At 33.2% G+C, this 23400-nt stretch overlaps 2 protein-coding genes across 2 annotated transcripts; one reads left to right on the top strand and one right to left on the bottom strand.

Moving 5' to 3' along the window:
- Positions 1–5113: 5113 nt before the first annotated feature.
- Positions 5114–7190, top strand: LOC144839295 (vesicular inhibitory amino acid transporter-like). Its single transcript, XM_078694612.1, has 3 exons — positions 5114–5282; positions 5580–5761; positions 6111–7190. The coding sequence occupies exons 1-3, from the start codon at positions 5114–5116 to the stop codon at positions 7188–7190; spliced, it is 1431 nt and encodes a 476-aa protein (XP_078550738.1).
- Positions 7191–7514: 324 nt separating this feature from the next.
- On the bottom strand, positions 7515–23179 carry LOC144840499 (putative sodium-dependent transporter YocR). The gene is made up of 12 exons (XM_078696325.1): positions 23049–23179; positions 22524–22653; positions 19141–19324; positions 18352–18466; positions 17748–17949; positions 16789–16951; positions 12776–12904; positions 12312–12448; positions 11096–11187; positions 10615–10766; positions 9733–9859; positions 7515–9392 (listed from the first exon to the last, which is right to left on the bottom strand). The coding sequence occupies exons 1-12, from the start codon at positions 23070–23072 to the stop codon at positions 9201–9203; spliced, it is 1647 nt and encodes a 548-aa protein (XP_078552451.1). The 5' UTR covers positions 23073–23179; the 3' UTR covers positions 7515–9200.
- Positions 23180–23400: the final 221 nt, after the last annotated feature.

The following is a 23400-nucleotide window of genomic DNA, read 5'->3' on the forward strand; positions in this document are numbered from 1 at the left end:
GAATATTCTGTGGTGGTATTTTAAAGGTATGTATTTGTATGTCTTGGAAAATAACTTAAGACTTAACTTTGCTAAAGTTAGCCTTTTCCTTCTCAGTAGAATTATCATGTCTATCATGTCTATATACATTCTTGTTAAATTAGAGTTTTTTCCAACACAGTTATGCACATAACTTTAAAGGTGAACATAGTTTTCCGTCTGTGCTTCAAAATAGTCTGAAAACAACTGCTGTTTTTACAATTGAAATTTCAAATCTTGACCTCGGCGTCACCAATGTTTTCTCTGTGGAAAGAAATTGGTACGCTCTTCCACTTCTTCTTAGCATCGCCACTTAATTTCCTGAACTTTTTTATTTTACGAATTTATGCCTATATTTTCAAAAGTCAATCATTTACCAAAAATGTGCGATTAACATCGGTATGTTTAAATGTTTGACGTTTGTTTTAGTTCACGCTATTCCATTTTTTCTCCATCAAATCTTAATTTGTTACGTCTTAGAATTAAGTAACAATATCACTGTGGTCGAGTCTAAGTATCTTTTTAACCTAATGTTTCTCAAATCTGTAAAACTGAAATGAAAATGTGGATTTGTTATCATTGTAAACATAAGATGTTAAGCAAATCAATGAAAATAAAAACAAAAAATGTTTGCCAATTATAGTTAATAAACTTCGTGGGTACACCACATTTATCTTTTCACCATCAAGTAGGCCTATCTATATTTAGTAAAATCTTAATAGCTTAATAACAATAGTTTCTATCATTTGGTATTTTTAGTAGGGTTCGATTGATCGCCTGTTTAGGCCTACAGCATAATCAATTGTGTACTGAGTCATGAACGAACGTCGGTTTAAAAAAGAATCTTTGATTTGAGTTCAAGCGACATTTCCATTTTCTAGATAATCATCATCTCTGAAGGAGGATGAACCATTTGCCATATGTAACCATAGTCATATTTAAAAACACTGACTGTTTATTATGTTCCACCATCAACTTAATTATTGTACTTAATTTATTTTGTAGCCAAATTGTGATATATAATATAACATACTCTTATTTAACCAAACTTTTAGACATATTAACATCCTTTTGCACGGTTGTTATAAGGTTTCTAAACGCTGTCAATCATAGTCCATGTGCTAAATGTTTTACGAAAACAAGTTTACACATCGATTTTGCATTATAGCTCTGGTGCTATTAAACCCCTGGCTTTATCAATCGATTCTAGCTTGGTTTCCTGCGCCGATATAAGTAACGATCTTCAAGATATAATACTGGCCTTCCTATAGTACTGATCTATCATCTGCACACTTGGAGGCGCTGCTGTTTAAGTCTTTCAGAATAATGTTTCACTAAATAGCCGCGAGAAGTGTTATCTTGTTAATCAATCCATGTATTTAATTGGTTTTACAATAATGAATACAAGAGGGTTAATGAAGGTTCATTTCACAATCTGTTGTTATTTAGAATATTTTTTCGATAGTACTACATCAATGAAAACAATCTATTCTGGTAAATAAAGTTAGTCAATTAAATTTATCAATCGCAAAAACACAATAGATGGTATACGTTATTTTAAAGGTATGTAGGCCTATTTGTAATATAGGCCTATGTCTTGGAAAATAACTTAAGACTTAACTTTGCTAAAATTAGCCTTTTCCTTCTCAGTAGAATTATCCTGTCCATATACATAACATTCATGTTAAATTAGACTTTTGCCAACACAGTTGCACAGAACTTTAACGTTTAAAGGTGAAAATAGTTTTCCGTCTGTGCTTCAATATAGTCTGAAAACAACTGGTGTTTATACAATCAATAGTCAATTAAATTTATCAATCGCCACAACACAATAGATAGTAGTAGTCTACCAAATATCTAATTACAAACAGGCCTACCTACAAAATACAGACCTAACATCAAATAACTGCTAACAACAGAACCAAAAACGTATTTATCAAAAATTTAGCTCTATCATAGACTCAACATCAAAGGTCTAGAAGGAGAGAGCAGCAGGCTGCTGTGCGTGGATCTACAAATCGGGTGGATTTTGTCATCTATTTCAGTTTACGTAAAATTACATAAATGTATGGGGGTCTACATTACACTACTACATTACAAACCGAACCATGATCTTAGTGATAAGTTATTTTGTCTAATTTTAAATTTTTAGGCCTAAGTGAAATTTTAATTTTTGGATTTGATCCTCTTTCGAATCATGAAAATGCTCTATTGTTTATTAGCCTGTACAACAATTTGTTGTTAATTCTGGATGATTTGATTGATTTTCCTCTGCTGTTATTGAATATTTTTGCGCCTCTGTCCAAAATATTGAATGTAAAAAATTAAAATATAAAAGAATAGAATACAATCGTTATCATATCCGATTGTACACATGCAATCAAATCAGACTAGACACATTTTCTCTACACATTCCAACTACAATTTAATGTAATGTGTAGTGTTAAAATTTGAGTTGGTGCGTAACACAAATTATAGTATACAGTATAAACAAACACTTGAATTAAAGACCGATTTGTTGAATTAAAACCAATAACACACCGTCATCAATTACCTTAATAAAATACAAAAATGGTATTAAGTACCGTACAAACAGAAGAATAACAGTTGAGACGATCTAATCCGAAATTAATACTGTCTATGTAAATTTTGCGAAATCCATTAAAACGATTCAATGATAATAAATAGCCGGAGTGACAGTCTTAATTTACGTGATCAATACAGATAATACGGAAGCATGTCGAACAAAGTTCAGGCTACAATTGACAAATGAAGAGTTATTGTGAGATTGTGGGTACTCAACCGGACTAAACAAATTAGGCGGAAACTTTCTTTAGAAGATAAATTGAAGATCTATCTAATTAAAGGTATTATAAATCCTTGAAGATCGTGTTTATTTAATAAATGAAATTTCGCACTTAATAACGATCGAATATTTTATACGCAGTTTCGTTGAAATGATTATCATGGGTTGGATCACAATATTAAGTTGAAATAGTTCAAAAGTTAATGTTCTCTGTACTTTATTTTCATTGCAAAGTAACATTAATTAGTTTAAACAATTTTTTTTTCGGGAATTCGCCTCTTATATAATTATTATATATTTAATTTGTTACTTTAAAAATTTGATTGATTTGTGAGTGACAAAGACGTGTGACAAACACGTCATCACTTCTAGGTTGTTGTCAACTAACTGCAGGTTGTTTATTGTCACTAGACATGATACTAGGTACCACTTGTATCGGATTACAAGGGCTTTATCATTCAGATGTTGTTGTATACAAGATAATTCAAGCTCCGTAAAGTTGAATTTCTTTAGTGCGAATGCTTAAGGTGGTTGGACGTTGAACTTTCCAGAGTGCATTTGCTCATGTGTCCGATGTGTTTGTCACTAATAACATACTATCAGAAACAGTTAAATCTAATGAGATGTTGAAGAATCGATTGAATTACTACAAAATACCCGACAAGTTTTTGTCTGCTGCGGTTCATATTGATCAAAAAGCCAAGGTCGCTTGAAATTTAATAATCTTCTAACACACATGACGTATTTTCAGTTACGATTACTAAAGTTGCTAATAGACCTACATCATCAATGCACCAAATGAGTACGTGTGTTTCATGGCGGAGTTTAAAGCTTGGTTCTCTCACTATGACGAGCGATCATGGACTATTCGAACTCTTGATCAACTCACTTGCGTTGCATTTGCGTGATTGCGTTGCGTCAAATTGGGAATATGCCTACGGTGTGTGAGAAGGGATGGGTGGGAGGGGTGGATATGTCGTATTGTCACACATTTTGCAATCAGCGTGCCAATAGGGCCTAAGCCTTTGAACCTAGAACATTTCTTTTGCTTAGCTTATCCACGATGAACGTTTTCGATACAGGCTGAACAATCGTCAGACCATCCTCAAAATGAGTTCTGCAATACAACATCAATCGAGAACAATTTATGTATTATCTATGATATGACGTTATGTCACTCTCCTCCCCTGCCTGACAATGAGTAGGCCTACTAGCTTGCTCACACATAATACGCACAGCAGCCCATCGCTTTGCTGGCTTGGTTGAACTCAATTCTACGTAGGGTGGCCTAGCTTAGGCCAATGTATGAATAGATACGATTGGATACCCTTTTCTTGGCAGTAAAACTAAATGCAGTTTGTTTCATAGCCTAGTCCTGGTGCCGTGGTATTAATAATATGTTGTTTCTGATTGGTCAGTAGTTCATTGTCTGATTGTACGTCATACAGTATGTAACTCGCCTAGCCTAAAAGTTATGAATGTAATTACGCATGCGCAAACGTTTAACGTTGCAGATCGAAACTCTCTCCAATGGTGAAGAAAAATGGATCCATGAAAAAGTGGATGACCCCGCTGTCTCGGTGCAATGATCTTTAAGATTTTACAATTATTATACTTAGTGGTTCTTCTCAGACTAGTAGGCTCCTATCTGTCGCAGTATCAACGCTTCATTGAAACTATTATAAAGAATTTGTTATATTAATTAAATAAAATGATATTAACAATAATACCGATCAAGAATGGAAACTCAATATTATTAATTGAGAAAATCAAATTACGCTTACTTAGGAAACTGTTTAATTCAGAAGGCTTTGTGTGATTTACAAACATAAATTAAGTTACAACACACAATTACAGATTAACAACCTATAGACCTATACAAATAGCATCCCCTCATTATAAACTGTTAAGAAAATTGATCTTGACAATGGGCTTAAACAATGCTGAAATGATATGGCTTTTGTACGCGCGCGCTCAAAAGTTGATAAAATGGTACGCGCGCGTTAAGTGCGTGTTTCTTCGTCATGTCACTGACTTTACATTTAATTATTTGCCTCTCTTAAACTATTTTACCTGACTTAAGCTCCGTCTACACTATAAAATTTGTGACAAAAAAATGTGATTTGCCCATATGATGTCATATCACTACCATATTTGGGCACAGCACACAGTTTGTGAAACTAGTTTATAGTGTAGACAGAGCTTTAGTTGTTATTATCAATCTGAATAATTTGTTTTAGACTCAAGTTTTCTCGTTTCATGAAGCCTCTCTTTACAAACAGGTGAACAATGGAGCTTGATGACTACAACGAAAAGACAAAACTCGTTTCGACATTTGACGAAACCTCAAACGGAATCACATGCGATACAACGAAACAGAAATCTGCTGCAAGTAGTCAAGACCCAACTGTACATTTTTCACAAACCAACGGAACGTTTTTTATCAACTTTGATGGAAGTAAGTTTCATTCATTTAATACGGAAGCTTAAAATGGCTTGGCATAGAACTTCTACGTAGATAGTTATGGTGTAAGCCTTCGTAATTCTTCCTACGAGATGTAACGTTTTGACACACTATGAAATATTAACTTGTCAATGTGTTGGTACACTGAAAATATTAAGCTCTGTCTACACTATCAAACTTAATGTGACAACAAAATGTGATGTGTCCATGATGATGTCATATGATTACCATATTTGGGCATATCACAAACTAGTTTGATCGTGACAGGTTTTGACCATTTTTATTTTGCAGTAAATAGTGGAAGGTTTGGAGACTTTGGAGAAGGCTCCGCCTTCCAGGCTGCTTGTAATATATGTAACTGCATATTTGGAGTCGGTATATTGAGTATTCCTTACGCATTCAAGGAGGGTGGACTTGTAGCAGCAATCGTAATATTTTGTTTAGCCTGTATCGTTTTAGTATACACGAGTAAGGTAAGTGTTTAACGATTGTTAGCTACAGTTCTTGTACGTCATCATCCATCGAATCTTTACTATTTGTATGCGCAACTGATTTTAAGAAGGGTAATATTTGAGCTATTTTAGTAATTTATCTATAGGGCTAATTTAATTAAAGTTGCTTATGTCTGCATCAATATTGAATTATTTTCCATAATGTCCAAAACGAAGAAACGAACTTAAATTCTGAAATAATGGCGAACCTAGTACAGAAAACATAACATAATAGGCATAGGTCAGAAGGTTTATCGTTCTGTTATATTTATCTATTGTTACATCAGCTAAATAAGTTACTACTACTACGAATATTGATTTTTCTTTTCAGTTGATTGCACGATGTTTGTACGATGATGTTGAATCACCAGATGGAACAATTAAGAAAGTAAGGACCAGATCAAGTTATGCAGATATAGCACAAGCATGCTGGGGAGAACACGGCAGACGGTTCATCGTTATCATTCAAATCATATACTGTATGGCCGTTGCAACCCTGTATCTCGAGCTAGCAGGAGCAATGTTGGTAGAAACGTTTCCAAAATTCGGACTTTCCAAACTGTGGTGGACTGTCGTAACAACAGTGTTGGTTTTACCAAGTATCTTCTTAAGGACTTTAATCAAGATCTCCATCAGCAGTTTCATAGCCATTCTTGCCATTTCTAGTATGTTTATAAGTGTCATAGTCTATTCAGCCATGGAGATTAATTCCAGCACCTGGCAGTTTGAATACACACCGAACGTTGGCATCCGGGCGTTCACCGTCAGCTGTGGAGTACTCCTATTTAACTTCGAAGCGAGTTTTGCCATTGCTGGTGTTGAAGAAACTATGAAAGATCGGTCAAAGTTCGATTCTATGATTAACTTTTCGTATGGATTCTGTACAATTCTTCTATTAGCTTACTCAATCACACCTTACATTGCGTTCGGAAATGATGTAAAAGAATTTATTGTGTATAATATGCCCGCAGGACCGGTTTTTATTGCGGTTAGTTTGCTTCTGGTTCTCAAAGCTATTTTCACGTATCCTCTCTTTCTTTTCTTTATCATTGATAACTTTGACCTACTAAGGGTCAACGCGTTACCCCCTTGTTATGGTCCCACGCCAAAAGACCCACCTCCAGTATGGGCTACCATTTTCCGAGCTGTCATCGTCCTAAGTTGTTTATTTTTTGCAGTGATAGTTCCACATTTCGCCAAATTCATGGGATTCATTGGTAGTTTGGTTAGCCCCTGGATGAGCTTCATCTGTCCCTGCATATTTTATATAAAACTTAAATTCCAGTACATGTCAAACATTCAAATTATCACTTGCGTTACAATTGCTGTTATTGCGTTTCTATTTGGAATATTTATGACGGTCGCGTCAACAACGGAGTTACTTATCACGTTTGCTACGTCATTTCCATAAACAAAAAAATCATTATTTATCAGAATAGATATCAAAATATTAAATAACCAAAATTAGTGAGTGACAATTAAATATTTGATTCGAAAACAGCACCGAGAGCGGACGGTCGAATATACTTTAAAAATACTAAATACATAATAATATATGGTATCAACCAAGGTTCGCCGAATCTGTTCTCATTCGTGAGTTTGTGTTAGTGGATTTTATTTTAGGTTTTAAAAAACAATGTATTTATAGGCCTACCTATTAATATTATACAGTATAGTCAATCTATCTATGTGTATAATATAGACAAAAACAATTAAAACCATATTATAAGTTGTATTATTTATTTTCACGTATTCGATATAAAGTTACAAACCGTGTATACCTGGTTTAATGCAAAAGCAAGTTTGTTTATAATAATTATTCTTAATAAAGTTAAACCTTTATCAGTGCAGTATGCAGAGGATATTTTCTATTTTGTTAATTCGTTTTAGCATATTTCATGGTGGATTGTTTTATCATAGTTAACAAAGTACACTACTGTATTTCGAGTTAGTACAGTACTCCACGTACAGACAGAAAATAAAAAATACAGAATGTTTTCTATTTTGTCATAATGCAAACATAAAAACAACAAAAAACGGACTAGCAGAAGACTAATAACTATTTTTTAAAAGACAATACTTTCATTCAAAATGGTCGACAATAACAATCGAAACCGATATAAGATTCATTATAATATTTAATCATAACCTCAGCCTAAAACATAATTACACAATACTTAGATGCAGATGGTAATACAGTAGAACCTCTATTAGGAGACACCTTCAAGCCCCTACAAATATGGGTGTCCCTTGACTAGAGGTTGGCCATTTAGTTAAAACATATACTGTCCTCGTACATTTCATAAAAAAATTCTCCTGAATAGATGTCTCAGGAAAAGGTGTCCCTTGAAAAGAGGTGTCTCCTGAATACAGGTGTCCGATGAGTAGGGGTGTCCCCTTAATAGAGTTGTCCAAAAAGGAGGGATTCTACCGTAGTAATGTAATACCATATACCACCATTTTTTTAAACTCTTGTTCAGACTTACTGTAGTTATTTATCCAGGTAAGTTGGTTTCATGGGCACAGTTTATCACTAACATTGGCGGGTAGGTCACCAACTTACCTGGGTTAAAAACTGTCTGAACAGACTCTATGATTTTTTCACGACACACAATGAGGTAGTTCATTGACATTTTTACTCAATTTAATTCCTCAATTTACAATCACCGATTTGCATAGTTAACCATGAGTAAAATTATTGCTTTGTTTTTGCATTGACTTAAATTAAAATCACCAACTCTTAGTTTTACTCTTCTCTGAAGTGGACCAAAATATGAACACAAGGTTTGGACCATATATAGAGTTATAGGTAGCCGAATAAAGAATACCTTACTCGCGCTTAGTTTTTTTTACACCAGACTGGCTTATAAAGTCAGTACGATAATTATTAATAATTTTTAAAAATATATGTCAATACTTTAATAATTAAATCTTTATATTATTAGTCCTATTATATATAATTAATATATCTATTGCAAAATAAAATCATAATATTGCAGTTTGATATTGCAAAAATAAAATAGAATATTTGAATCAATAATGGAATGATTAAAACATTGCATAATTATAATATATACAATATTAATTAGCATTTGTTTTACTTTGTTCAATTTTTTGTTATCAAATATAATTGCTATATATTATAATATAAACATAATCTTATGAAAATGTAGTTATTCTATAGGATATAACATTGTGTTTTCTCAATATGTACACTTACAGACACGTTTGTTGTTTTTAGCTGATCTTAAATTTAAAACAACTTTGTGATGTACAATTATTCAATTTGAGTTGAATGTAAAGGTAGCATTTACACACTAGATGCAAGGAGTGAAGGTCAAAGTTTAAGTTTTTTTTTTTTTTTCGTTATGCTTCAAAAACTCTATTTTAGCCTTCCAGAAATATTAGATCTTACTAAACTTCAGTATTTGGTTTCTTCTTCTCCGTACGTACCATAATTTGGATTTGTATTTGAGTGTAGACTTAAGTGTGAGTTAGCATGTGTGTCGTGAGAGCTCAGAGGGTCTTTATCATCCTTTTCTTGTTTCACATTTAGCCAATACTTTACATACAGCAAATTAATAGTAACCAATATTGCCATGAAACCAACCCACTTATGAAAAAAAAAAACAATAATAATTTATGTATAATTTTATAATTACATTGGTTAAAACTAACATACAAAAAGAAAATGCATTGCTATGGTAAAGTTACCAATGTAAAATAATAATTTTAACTGGAAAATGAACAAAATATTAATACAGATTAGGGCCTATGCAGTGTCTACCATATGCACACTGGAAGACGATGCCCTGGGAGAAAATTAAACATGTTTCAGTTGTTCCAACAGACTAAAAATTATGCTCGACGTTATCTCAAGATGACTTGTAGTATAGAAGATTTGTTGTTACTATAGGTTTATTTATAGAGGGCCAAATTGTATAAAATCTCACCTGAACTATACACGCCATGAAACTCTCAGGTGAAAACCCATACCACGGTTCCTCACCGTCAGAATTTGAAATGGTATCAATGGCCCACCACACCAACAGCCCAACTGCCTCAATAGGTGAAATGAATCTTTAAAAAAAAGTAGAGAATAAATATAAAATATTAAAAATTATCTGAAGAATACAAAACTTTAGAACACATCAATGAAATTTGTTTATTTTGTACCATGTTATGTTATTTAGTTCTATTTCATGGTAGAAGTTCTAATCAATGGTTCTAATGAATGACCAGCTTTTTGACATTCTGAATGATAATTAAATTTTCCAGTCAAAGAAATTGACAGTAAGTTGTTGTATTGTTTGTTTGCCATTTGGGGAAATTGTAGTTGAAGGGAAAAAGATACTGTATGAAACAATTTGGAAAATATGACAACCAACGATCTAACCAGGTCAGGTCAATCAATGTGTTGTCACCTGGACCTAGAAGCCATTAAACCTGTTTTAAGGTAGGGAGCGAGGAAGCATGTCTCAATATACCTGTATGTGCACAATTAAAGCCTGGTTTCCATAAAATCGCTACACGACAGAGCGTAGCGATTCTATGGAAACGCTAGAATTTATCGGGGATCTAGTACGCGAGCGCTAAATATTCTTTGGTACGCGTATACGATTCATCGCCGACAAAATCGGCAAAGTTGAACATGGTTGAACTTTGCCGATTTGACTGCAATGAATCAGGGAGCCTTCCCGATTGCGTCGGCGACATCTGCGAGTGTAGCGACGGTGTAGCGATTTTATGGAAACCAGGCTTAACATAACATAGTTTGGTTGTCAGTGTCGCAAAATAAAAACACATCTAGAATAAGTATTCAAACACAGACTTACTTAACAATCCATTCCCAAACTAAAGGAAGTTGCCAGTCAGATATGCTGTAGTTATTGAACATATCTTGGCGGAAATTTCTAACTCCATATCTATAAATCATGTACAGGAACAAGGTTCCAGATATAATTAATGCGAATCCCCAAACAAAATCCTTTAAAAGAGAAAATTGTGTAAACAATAATTAATAATTATGACAAAGATTTGTAACTTCTCATCAACAGAAATATTTAACAGAAATGTTCTACAGTATCATGAAGTAGATGGAGTATAACATTCTATGAATATTGTGCTGTTTCAAATTATTCTACTGCAGTTACTGCAGTAACTACAAATTATTTACTCATAAAATTATTTGGTAAAACTGTTTATGTTTACTGCAGTGACCTTTTATTTGTTAATGTATTTCAAAGAGTTAAATTAATTAAATTCTTTCATCATTTCTATACAAAGACATAGTAGTAGAATAGTGTAGTATCTTACTTGGTTAAGTAAGAATTGCAAGTTAACAGCCGAACCAACACCTATTAAAAATATGACAATAGTACATCCAATCGTGGCTTGCCATCGTTTCACTGAAAAAGAATAAAATGTTATACACTATGTAAATATGAAGGTAGGTAGAAATGAATTGTGATTTGTATCCTATTGAAAAACCAGCCCAGGCAACTTTCTTCTCCCCTTGGCCCTTATGTGACAAAAAATCACATGGGGGTGAGAACACAGGAATGAAACCATTTTACCCTCCTGAGAGATGTACTTTAAAGGTGCACACCAGAGATTGGAGACTGGACCTCCAGTGCTTAGCCTCCCTAAGGCTCTGTCTACACTATCAACCTAGTTTGACAAAAAAATGTGATATTCCCAAATATGGTAGTGATACAACATCATCATGTCCATATACTATATTGGCACATTTTTTTTGTCGCATAAAGTTTGATAGTGTAGACAGAGCTTAAGACTTGTTCTACCGCAAGAACTATGGAGAGCCTCAAACCTGCGCAAGGATTTATGGGAAGGTTTCAATGACTTTGTCTATTTCACATGTAGTAGAGAAAGTTATGTAATATATTGTTTAAAGGTTTGCATGTCACAATCAATACATTTATATCATGTAGTCACACAAAAAAATGTGAAAACTGTTTTGTTTTCTATATCAAAACAATATTATATCAGCTCATTTTCAATTTTATCTTTTGTTTGTGATGGTTGATCATGTGATACAGATAAAACCTCATTTTTCATCACTTTTAGTATCATGGTCATTCATTTGTTGACAAACAGTACTTTTAATTACTTATACAGTACTAGTGTAACAGGACGTTGAAACCGAAAATTGTTGTGCAGAGATGAAACGATATCAACTGATTTCTCAAAATAACTCATAGAAACCTAAACAGGAAATATTATATACTGTATATTGTACTATATATATTTTTAATTTAAAAATGGTTTATAACGTTTTTTAATTTGTATCTAGTTTAAGTTGACTGCACCACTATTGAGTATGTTTCCACTGATCCCAAAAGTGTCAATAAAGTTATATTATATATTAAAAATTGAAATAAAATACAAAACAGAAACATTTTTTAATGGCATATTCTATCTAAAATAAGTACAGCAATGTGATTTCATCACTATAAAGACCATTGTTTATAATATTAAATATATATTAAAATTCATCAATAATTTACAGTACCTCCAAGATCTTTGACATTATGAACAAACAACTCAACATTAGCAATCATGGAGCTCAATCCAGCTAACGACAGAGCAAAGAAAAACAACACAGCTAAAACACGCCCTCCGGTGATTGTCTCGTACAACAAGGGAAACCTACGAACAAAAACGTAAAATAATCAATCAATGCTGTTTATTTTACATTGTGAGGGAGTTAGCTTAACGCCAATCACATATAACGGGCCGGTTTTGGGTTTGAGGAACACTTTTCAGACCTGAACAACGAAAAGATTAATTGGGGAAGAGAACAGAACAACGCTGAGTATTATTTCCTCAGAAAAAAGGGGCTGGTTGATAAAAGAAAAAAAGAAGACATAATTGTTTTCATTCATTTATTTATTACCAGAAAAAACAACATGATATTTAAACAAAAATGGCAATAGGAGGGTTAAAAAATAGACTGCTCTAGTCTGTAATAATTACCATATAAAAGTTAAGCCAGTGTTAGCTGGACCGTTGTCTTTTAGAATATCTACAATTTCCTCAATTGTGTCGTTGGCTTGTAAACGTGTCGCAAACACTGTAGCAAATGTAAGCATTCCACAGGATAAGCTGAAATTGATAAGAAAAAAATAAAACAATGAAAATCTGTAGTGATACATATATGAATTTTTGATGATTACAAAAAAATCCTTCCATTGAGAGACTCTTATTTGTGGGAGGGGGGGGGGGGGGTTACTCTTATTTTGGGGGACACTAGTACACCCCAATTCAAGGTACACCCTTATTAATATTAAGGAGACACTTGTAAAAATATGTTTTAACAGTGGACTCCCTTATTAATGGAACAATTTTCCAGTCCCAAAGGTGTCCCTTTAATAATTAAATAGGGATTTGGATAAAATAAATGATTAATTTATTAAAGGGAATGAAAATTCTAAAATGATAGAAAAAGCAACTGTTTTTATATCAACAAAAATATATACAAATATAAATATTATATGTATATATAACAAAAACATTTTTAGTAGGAGGGCACACATGTACCCTCAGCCTACGTGATTAAATATATGAATTAAATACACTAAGTATTAAATATTACTAAGCGTAATTTGAATGTTATTTGAATAAAATATTTGAATAAAAATATGTTACAACATGCATAGAATAAGAAATATTATGCAATGACAATAACAACATGTGAGTGAATTTTTGTTTATGTTAAATGCAAAATGTACAGTGGAACCCCTTCTTTGGGACACCTCTATTAAGGGCATTTTGCAGTAAAACTAACAAGCTGAATACGTGTATTCAGGGGGTAACTCTTAGCTGGCTCCCAAGGTGTCCCTTTAATAGGGGTTCTACTGAAATGCTACAGAGTAAACATGAATATGATTGCAGTGTAGTATTCAATTATTATTGAACTTTGATATCAAAGGTACCGTGACCGGTAATAGAACTGATATGCTTAGGCCTACAGTCACCAAATAATAGCAAGACAAAAATATGCTTGGTTGTTGATATATGGAAGCTTAGTGGGTTAGTTATGGATAGATAACCAAACATAGCATATAAATAGTACTATAATAGCAGATGCAAACTAAAAAAAAATAGGAAACTAGGAAAGGTGGGTGTTTGGTGTGTGGGAGTGGTGGCACATCTACTGTAAACAGTATTTCTATGGTTAAAATACAGTAATTTAAACACAATTTTTTTGGTATAAATGATCTGTTCTTGTAAAGCACTTTGATCTTTACAAAGCTGGGGGGCTATAGAAAACATAATTAATAACACAGAACAAAACATGGATATGATATTCCCCTGTCTCGTCAGCATCCGTTGCTCATGATGAACCTCTTACATGCATGTTTCTAGGCCTTGAATTTGTGCAGGTAGATGTGTATTTAAATTTACCTCTGATGTATGCAAATTGTAGTGACAAAGTGTCAATGTATTATTCATTATGCATAGGTGTACTGGTACAGAATCCCAATAGAAAAAATGATTACAGTATAAAAACAGGCATGCTTGAGAATAGATATTTGACATATTGTTAATGTTAATCAAAGGTTAAAAGAAAAGCTTGCATTTATACAGTATATATAATTAATAAGAGAAATTGCAAAATCAACACAGTATCGGCGACCGGTAAACCAATAAAATAAAATTATTATGATGCAATAAACTTCAGCTGACTGTGAACCTCTATCAGACAGACAATAAAATTATGACCGAGTTTGTCACAGCACTGACATACACTCTTGCTCACTTCGAATATAGACGCTGTCTTATACCAAACGCATTCTCACAATATTCAGCCGATTTTTATGTCTATAATTTGTTAATCATAGGCAAATTCTGTAAAACATTGTCATATGTATCATAGGCCATTAACATAATACAGGGTCATATGCAAAACATGTTACACTGTATTACAGAATTTGCCTGTGATACTGGATATTATCAGTTGCTGCTTTATTAAGCCATTTTGATACAATTCCTTATTCTTTGTACTACACTTAGTATGTCTTATGTTGAAGAAATAAACTGTAAAATAAATTATAACAGATTAACTTGTACTCTTAAGACTGTGGGGTTGGGGTTATATAAAAATTTAAAATGATACAGGCATATTCATCAATTATAGACCAAAAGTGGCCGTAAGAAAATTAGGATGAAAAACCTCCACCATTACAATCACATTGTATTTCAAGTGGTTGAGATGAGTGAATAACATGCACAATGATATTAAAAATAAAATGAAGGATGGAAGACTTCCACTAGTATGCATTTAAAGAGGATGAGGATGACATCATCGCATGCACCCATGTTACTGAGAAATATCGTGGGAGTGTACCTGACTAGATTATTTCCTATTGGCGTGAAAACCCCTAAAGGGACTAAGGCAACTTCATCTGTTATGTATGTAGCATATGTGTGAAAGAGGCCAAAGCCTGCTCCAACATCATACGCATTCTGGACCATCGCCTCTTTCCAGGTTTGTACGTCAGTAAGCTTATCTGTAATGATATTTCAATTAATATGTCAATTATTTAAATATATTGGCTGGAAATATAAAGGTATTTATTATCGTCCGCAAGTGCGCTGCCTATTAAAATCAGCACACCGAGAGCAGGATCCAATACTCTTCTTTTCTGTATGATGTACATAGAACCAACAGCTTTATGTGCCATCCAATGGATGATGCAATGAGAGTAAAAGCATCTTGCCTAAGGATACAATTAATATGGAACAGAGAGGCTCGAACCCATGCCTATCACATGCTAGTCAGATTCCTGTATCATTACACATTCTGGTCTATATAGCACATGACTCAATATGTCCAGATGGTAGATTGAATCTACTTCTTCTCTTATGGCAGCAGACATATAATTCACTTCTTCCAGTACTAATTTGATTGTATTTATTTCTTCTTCTATGGCACTTCTTCCAGTACTTAATGGAATCTACTTCTTCATCTATACTCAGTAGGCATATAATTCACTTCTTCCAGTACTAATGTGACTTAAAGCCAGTCCTGGTTTGACTGAAACTAAGTCTCCTATAAACAGCAACATAATTCACTTCTTTCCAGGCTATGCTTTAGATAGCTACTATGCCATTATTTGATTGTCTAATAGAATTTGTATTTTGTAACTGTTATCTTAAAAATGATTCATGAATTCATGATACAAACAATAATATTCAAATGAATTTGAAAACAAAACACAAAACTAACTTAATCTGAAACAGAACATGACAATAATGTTTGTTTACTAGGTATGTAAGGATAAATACGTTGTGTCTGCCTGTAGGCCTAAAAAAAATGTTGTAAAGCTTGATAAATAATTGTAATGTCAGCAATAAATAAGCATAAAATGAAGTGAGAATGAGGTGCCACCTTCCTTAATAAACCAATTAACAAGTACTCCTCTAATAATAATGGGACAGTCGCTTTTTTACATTTTGCACAACCCTCTTCCATTGTTTTATGGGGGTATTATAACATCATAAAAGAGAACATGAAAATAATTAGTTTATCTAAATATGGAAAGATGTTTTGGGTCTGCATGAGGCCTACAATTGTTTGGAAGCCTGATAAATAGAAATTGAAATGCTAGTAATAAAGATGCATAAAACTAGTGAGAATGAGGTGCCACCTCTCTGAATAAACAAATCATTCCCTGTTCTCTCTCAATTAAAATCCTCCTCTAATAATGGGACAGGCCATTTCTGACATACTAGGCATATTCGACTGGGCTGTTTTGAGCAGATAATCAGCAGATCTAGCTCGTCATTGTTCTAGTATGCAAGCAGTGGGCGTAAATCACGACGAGGTGTTTGCGAGTAACCAGTCGAAATACGCCTCACATTCGGCATTCCCATTGTTTTAGAGGGGTGTTCTATCTTGAAAGAGAACTGGAAAATAATAGGTTTATCTAAGAATGTAAAGACAATGAATTGACTAAATTTAGAGCAATTTGTACTTCTAGTACCTGACCAAGTTATTGCCAATCGGAATGAGAAAACCGATTTTAACAATACTGTGCTCGGCTGTCATATAAGCCGCGTAAGATAAGAACAGACCACTGGCTGCACCAGTGTCAAATGCGTTCTGACTTACGGCATCGATCCATAATCGTGCTTCTGCTAATTCATCTATAGAAAAAGTATCACAAACATAGTATACAATTGTTTTAGTTTTTAATTTATTTATATTAATCATATAAGTATGCAATGTACAAACATGCAGAAAGTATAATCAATAAATTAACATTTAAATTTAAATTAATTATAAACAATTATGCATAGTAATAGTGCAGAGGCATACAATATATAAACACATCTATAAATAGACAAAGAATAACAACAATGCTTATGGTTATAAATGCTGGTACGATACTATTAGTGTAATAATGATAGTGTATAATATTAACTAACACAACTTAACAAATGGTATTGTTCATTAAAATATAAACCAATTTAAACAAGATTTAAATTAGTAATTTTGATGAATAATATAGGTGTGATCTTCGTGATTAAAGATAAAAACAGAGATAAAAGACCACAAAATGTATGGTTATATGCGCGAACATAACAATGGAAGTTACACGTTAAATTATGAGAGCAGAAAGTTAGTTGATGTACCGTATGCTGTCCTATGATTTGACGCATCATAAACTTACTGTACATAAAGACTGTTTCGTCTAGCTAACAGTTGATCTGTCAAGTCAAAACTCTGTTTGATGTAAAGTTTATTATTGGTTTATACTGTATGAACATACTACATTAAAACCACATTACATTTCACATTACAAATATAGTTTTATTAAAATTAAAGTTTATACCTGTCCAGTCAACTTTCTTCTTCAGTCATCTTATTTATAAACTGTGAAATTTACCATTAACACTGAATACTATACATAAAATAAACCAAACAAACAAATAAACTTACCCCAATCAGGACTGAAGAGAAACTTAAGCCCTTCACCAGCATACTCAAGAGTAAGAGACCAGATTAGGGTGAAAAGAATCAAACAGAGAAATATTGGCACAGTTGCTGTGTTGACAAGTTCAATAGACTTGACTCCCCAAGCTATGGCTAATGCTGCTAAACTCACAGACAAAAAGTGGAAGAAAACAGGCCATGCAGAATCCTACACACAATACAAAAGTGGAAAACATTAAAATAAACATAATTTAACAACAGTTCCAATTTTACTTGTCACAAATTTCAAAAACAAAAATCAAGACCACTAGTTGAACTGTGTCACTAAAGGTTGATTCTCACTTAAACGCAATGCAAGGACGTAAGTATATCAAAAGTGATTTGACCAATAACAAGCGATGGATTACTCAAACTGTCGCTTGTCATTGGTCAACTCACTTGCGTCATATCTACGTTCTTGCGTTGCATCATAGTGGGAACCAAGCTTTCATATGACCCACCTCTGTTTTAAAAATGTTTGCTCCAGTTTTTTATAATTCAAAAATTCAAAAAACATTGTATTGTGTAAAAAAGAAAGGACAGAATAATAAATATATTAAATCAAACTCACAACAGCAAAGTCATTAAATGTAGCATAACTCTGTTCATATGATGTCGGAAGATCATTGACTAAGTAATAACAGAAGTAGTAGAAACACCATCCAAGAACAACTGAGTAATATGATCTGGCAAAAACAAAACAAAATTATCACATTTTTACATTAACTTATGCAATAAAATACAGTAGAACCCTCCTTTGGGACACCACTATTAATTAAGGCCAATTCACATAGACGAGCGGTAACGGTAAATACAATTTATGTTATTCCTTATGTCCATATACACACAACACGGAACGAAGGGTGGTTTCCACTCAAGATAGATACAGATTCTATGTGGAACAAGTTTTCAAGCTTACCGTCACCACTCGCCTGTGTAAATTGGCCTTAAAGGGAACACTTCCATGTGAAACAAAATGGACCAATAGGTGTTACACAACAGCCAACTCCTAAACAGTGTACATTCCTATTCAGTGTACATTCCTATTCAGTGTACATTCCTATTAAGGGACACTTTGTTGGGTCTCTAAGGTGTCCGCGTGTTACATAATGACGATCCAAGTGCAGCTGTTTGTTGGTTCAATCCTGCCCTAGTGCCATGGTTGAAGAAACCCACAAATCTTTCTACTCCACTCCCTAAGCCTCTTGTATGAAATGAAAATAAGATTAAATACTGTATAGTGGCAATTTAACAGTTTTCTGTGTGAAAGGGGCTTTAGTACTGGAGGTGAGAGGCATTTCGGTAAATTTTCACTGAAATAGCATGGCATTTTTAAAGCATAAAATTCAAATAGACTTACGCAATTCCCAAGTCAACGAGGGCCACCCAAGCACCGCACCAAGAGCTTTTAAGACCTACTAGTTGTTTAAATGACAATATTGTGGAGACTTTGGTGAAACGACCTGCACCGTATTCTATAAGCACCATGGGTATTGACCATATGAACAGGAACAAAATCCACACCAGGATGAATTGAAGGCAGCCTAAAAAAAATAATCAAATAAAAATAATTATAAAATATTAACAAATCAACAAACTCCAACAAATAAAAAAACACACAATCAAACAACAAAACAATAAAATAAATGAAGTACAGTACTAAGAAACAGAGCAAAATTAAATACTTGTGAAAAAGCGGAGAGAGCGAGAGAGTGCATGCTATTTAATATATGCCTACTGTGTATTTAAAAAGTATGATGTCTTCAAAAGGCCACTACCACAGTAGGCCTACTACTATTTTGGTAACTTACTTTAGCTTGCCAAAAATTGATTATCAATCAATCAATCAATCAGTGTTGTTATTTTTATTGATAGAATTTTTTACATTTAAATATATTGATTGGATTGATTTACTGTAAGTGAGTGGTATATATGCCAATTATTGGGCTAAACACAAACAACAAATACTGTAATTATTTATTTATTTCCTTCTTTTACATGATTTTTAAATAGATATATTTATTTTCGTGTTTATATTTTTAAATTAGAGAGGTATCAAAGTTATCATCACAATCTGGACTAGACAAAATTCTCAAACTTAATCATTCCATTCAAAAGGTCTATAATATTAAATACAAACTTTATATAATTTAGTTTTTGAGAAGTTAAGCAATTCATTGTACTGCTATGTTATTGTATTGTCATATTATGCTGAGCGAATAAATAAATAAATAGTGAAACTGAGGTATGAATAGGTAGGTAGGTTGTAGGTATGAATAGGGTAATCTGTGTATAGGTCACAGGTCACAATATGTTTGCTGGATTTATTCGTTTATGTGGATTCATTTGCATTCATTCGAGTATAAGTTTTATAATGCATATCATCATGCTTTATAATACCAACGGCAAATGGGCCAAAATGTCCAAGGCTTAAACATCCCATAACGATACCAGCTCTTTCTGATATTTTCAAATTATTAGGATAGATTGACCTACAGTACTATGTAAATACCTAGACTTTATAGTGAGTGCAATATTTGATCAACTAATCAATTTGTTATTTAATCAGATGAATTCGCAGATTTGTGTCAACAGAAATGAATCAGGTGAAGTAAACAATGTGAATTTTGTGTTGTTTAATTTGCAGGATAAAAAATTAAATTAAATACAGTATAACATTTATTCAGTATGGGTCCCCCTCACTAGAAGCAAAAGCTTGTCTCAGGACCTTAGCAATATTGTTATTCAAAATGTTGAACAACAAAAATCAAAGACAGTATGGAAAATCCCAATCTCAAGGTCCAGGGTTCAATCCTGACCTAGTGCCAGGGTTGTAACTCAGGACTTTTTCAACTCCAGTCCCTAAGCCTCAGATGAGTTTATAAGCATGATGAATTATAAAATAGTTTATCCATCATGTAATTGGCGAGTTTGTGCTCGCTGTTGGATGCATATGAAATAAAAATAAAATAATTTTTTTGAAATAACTAAAGATACAGTTTTATTCACACATTACAAAAGGTAGTGGAGTTCAAGTCTAAAATTCCCAGTCTCATGCTGTAGGTTCACACTATATAATAGAAATAATAGAAACTCCATTCCAATTGTTTAAAAATAATGTTCTATATTTCTAAAATTGAGTTATTCTTTTAGAGCAAGCAACTCACCAATTACAGGATGGATAAACTATTTTATAATTTATCGTGTTATTATAAACTAAGTCTCATTTGAGGCTTAGGGAGTGGAGTTGAAAGGATTAAACCCTGGACCTTGGGATTGGAAGACAAGTACGTTAACCACTATATGTTAATTCCCATCTGGGCCCTTAAAATCCTCTGTGTGCAACTTGTTCCCGATTTGTTTTGTCTTGCTTTTTAACTGATTTAATGTACTTCTTTATGTTAAACTTCAATTTGATTTATAATGTGCAATAAAGTTTTATAATATCATTGTACTTTTTGTACATAGGAAAAAGTAAAAAAGGAAAAAAAGGAGGATTTCTGGGATTGCGACTTGAACCACAGCCTCCAGGTCACTAGCCTGGTGTACAGTACTGCACAAAAAGGATGGTCAATTTATAACTAACTGCTTTACTTAGGCTCGAATCTAACCTTAAGCTCTGTCTACACTATCAAAATTTATGTGGTCAACACAAAAAGTATGATGTGCCCATGTCTGATGATGTCATATCACTACCATATTTAGGCATCGCCTCCATATTTGGCCACATTAAACTTTTTTTGTCAAACTAGTTTGATAGTGTATAGTAGACAGAGCTTTAGACATCAGAGGAAGATTGGTGATCTGGAGGTCATAGTCTCACCCAAGAATTAAATGCAAAAATGTAAATTGTATAATATATTAATGCTTACAGAATAATGAATCCATTTTAGGAAATTTCAAAATTTTAATACTGGTAGTTTTCAAATACAATTAATTTATTTGGAAAGTAAACATTTTATTCTTTATACTTGAGGGGCATAGATTATTAAAATATGCACACGTAGATAGAATTGAATGAAATTACAATTAGCTTTGTATAATATAATTAACAATGCAATATTTATTTTATCATAAAATAAAATTCAATTAGCCAAAATTGAATTTAAAAAACTGATAATTAATGATTAATGTTCTCAGACAACAGTGAGCGTTTAAAAAATTTCATTCAAATTAGATAATTATCCGATTACAGTAAATGCGACCATTTTTAACCTTTGACCAGAAGTACAAATTGTTGTGTTGTGGTAATTAGAGCGCTTGGTGTTAGTGTTACAGTACCGATGATCATGTGCACTTGATTTTTTATTAACAGTATCTCATTGCTTTAAAAAAAAACATGGATAATTTGTGTTATCTGGCTGCGGAAACACAGCGTTACAATCACAAAAGAGAGTTTGAAGACTTTAGTATGGCTCCATTGTATGGAAGCCCATCACACAAAAAACACTATCACTAAATTAGAAAAGGTGCAAGACTTTGTCAAACAGAAATAAAAATGCACACACTTGAGAAAAGATACAAAGAAATTGATATTTGAAACATATACAAGTATGTTAATAATTACTGCAAAGCAACATCCTGTTCCCCACTTTGAGGTCATTCTATAAAGTTCCAAAAACTAAAAAACAATTGTTATTTACTTTTACAGTTGTCTCTTCACCTTCAGTGGCATCATTTAAAGATTGAGGACCCTTGTGAGGCTAATATTAGGTATAGAATTGTGTAGAAATTAAATATTACCTTCATCTCCACTATTATTTGCCACAATCCGTGGAAAACGCCATATGTTTCCAGTTCCAACCATACAACCAACACATGATAATACAAGTCCCACTTTAGACTTAAAAGTACCTGGTGGTGGTGGTGATGTCTGTTTAAAAGGAATAATGTATTTATTTAATTAATATAAAAAGTAGTGTATAATTAAAGTTTTTATTTAGGGGAATTAAAAATAGCACACTGGTAAGGGAGCTATTATCTTCACATGGCGTGAAGTCTATACGCCAAATTACTGGTCGAATGGCACATCCGTCATTGATATTCAATTTTTCTTTTACAGGTACAACATTTTTCAATAGAAAAAAAAAACGCTGTGGTTAGGATTCCGGCACCGGAACTCAACTGCCCAGCGTTAGGGAATCCGACACGCTATTGCGCATGTCCAGAGCGAGGTAATCAGCGATCGACTCTATACTCTATCATCTAGGCCTTAGGCCTAGGCCCTAGGCCTAAGTTTTAAATAAAAAATAACTTTTACTCATTTACCTGCGTTATTGTCGAATCGTCCATTTTATTTTATCATTGACCTAATACAACAGTTGACACTTGATGATATACAAATGCAGGCAAGGTGTAGAAGACTAGGTAGGCCAACCTATAATGTAGCCCACGTCGTGTGGTGGAAAATGTTTAAAAAACACGCACCCTGCAAATCTGTAGACTACCCGCGCACACACTCGACACAGCAGTCGCAACGCAAGAGGAGGCCCAGGCCTAGCTAAGCCTAAATTACAGTGCGAGAATTAAATAGCAGTTTAATTACAATTCGTTGTATATAAATACACAAATTGAAAGCTATCCATACTAATTTGTATGTATCTCATATGATCTAAGCACA

This window comes from Antedon bifida, chromosome 4 (assembly GCF_963402885.1).
Source record: "Antedon bifida chromosome 4, ecAntBifi1.1, whole genome shotgun sequence".
NCBI classification, from domain to species: Eukaryota; Metazoa; Echinodermata; class Crinoidea; order Comatulida; family Antedonidae; genus Antedon; species Antedon bifida.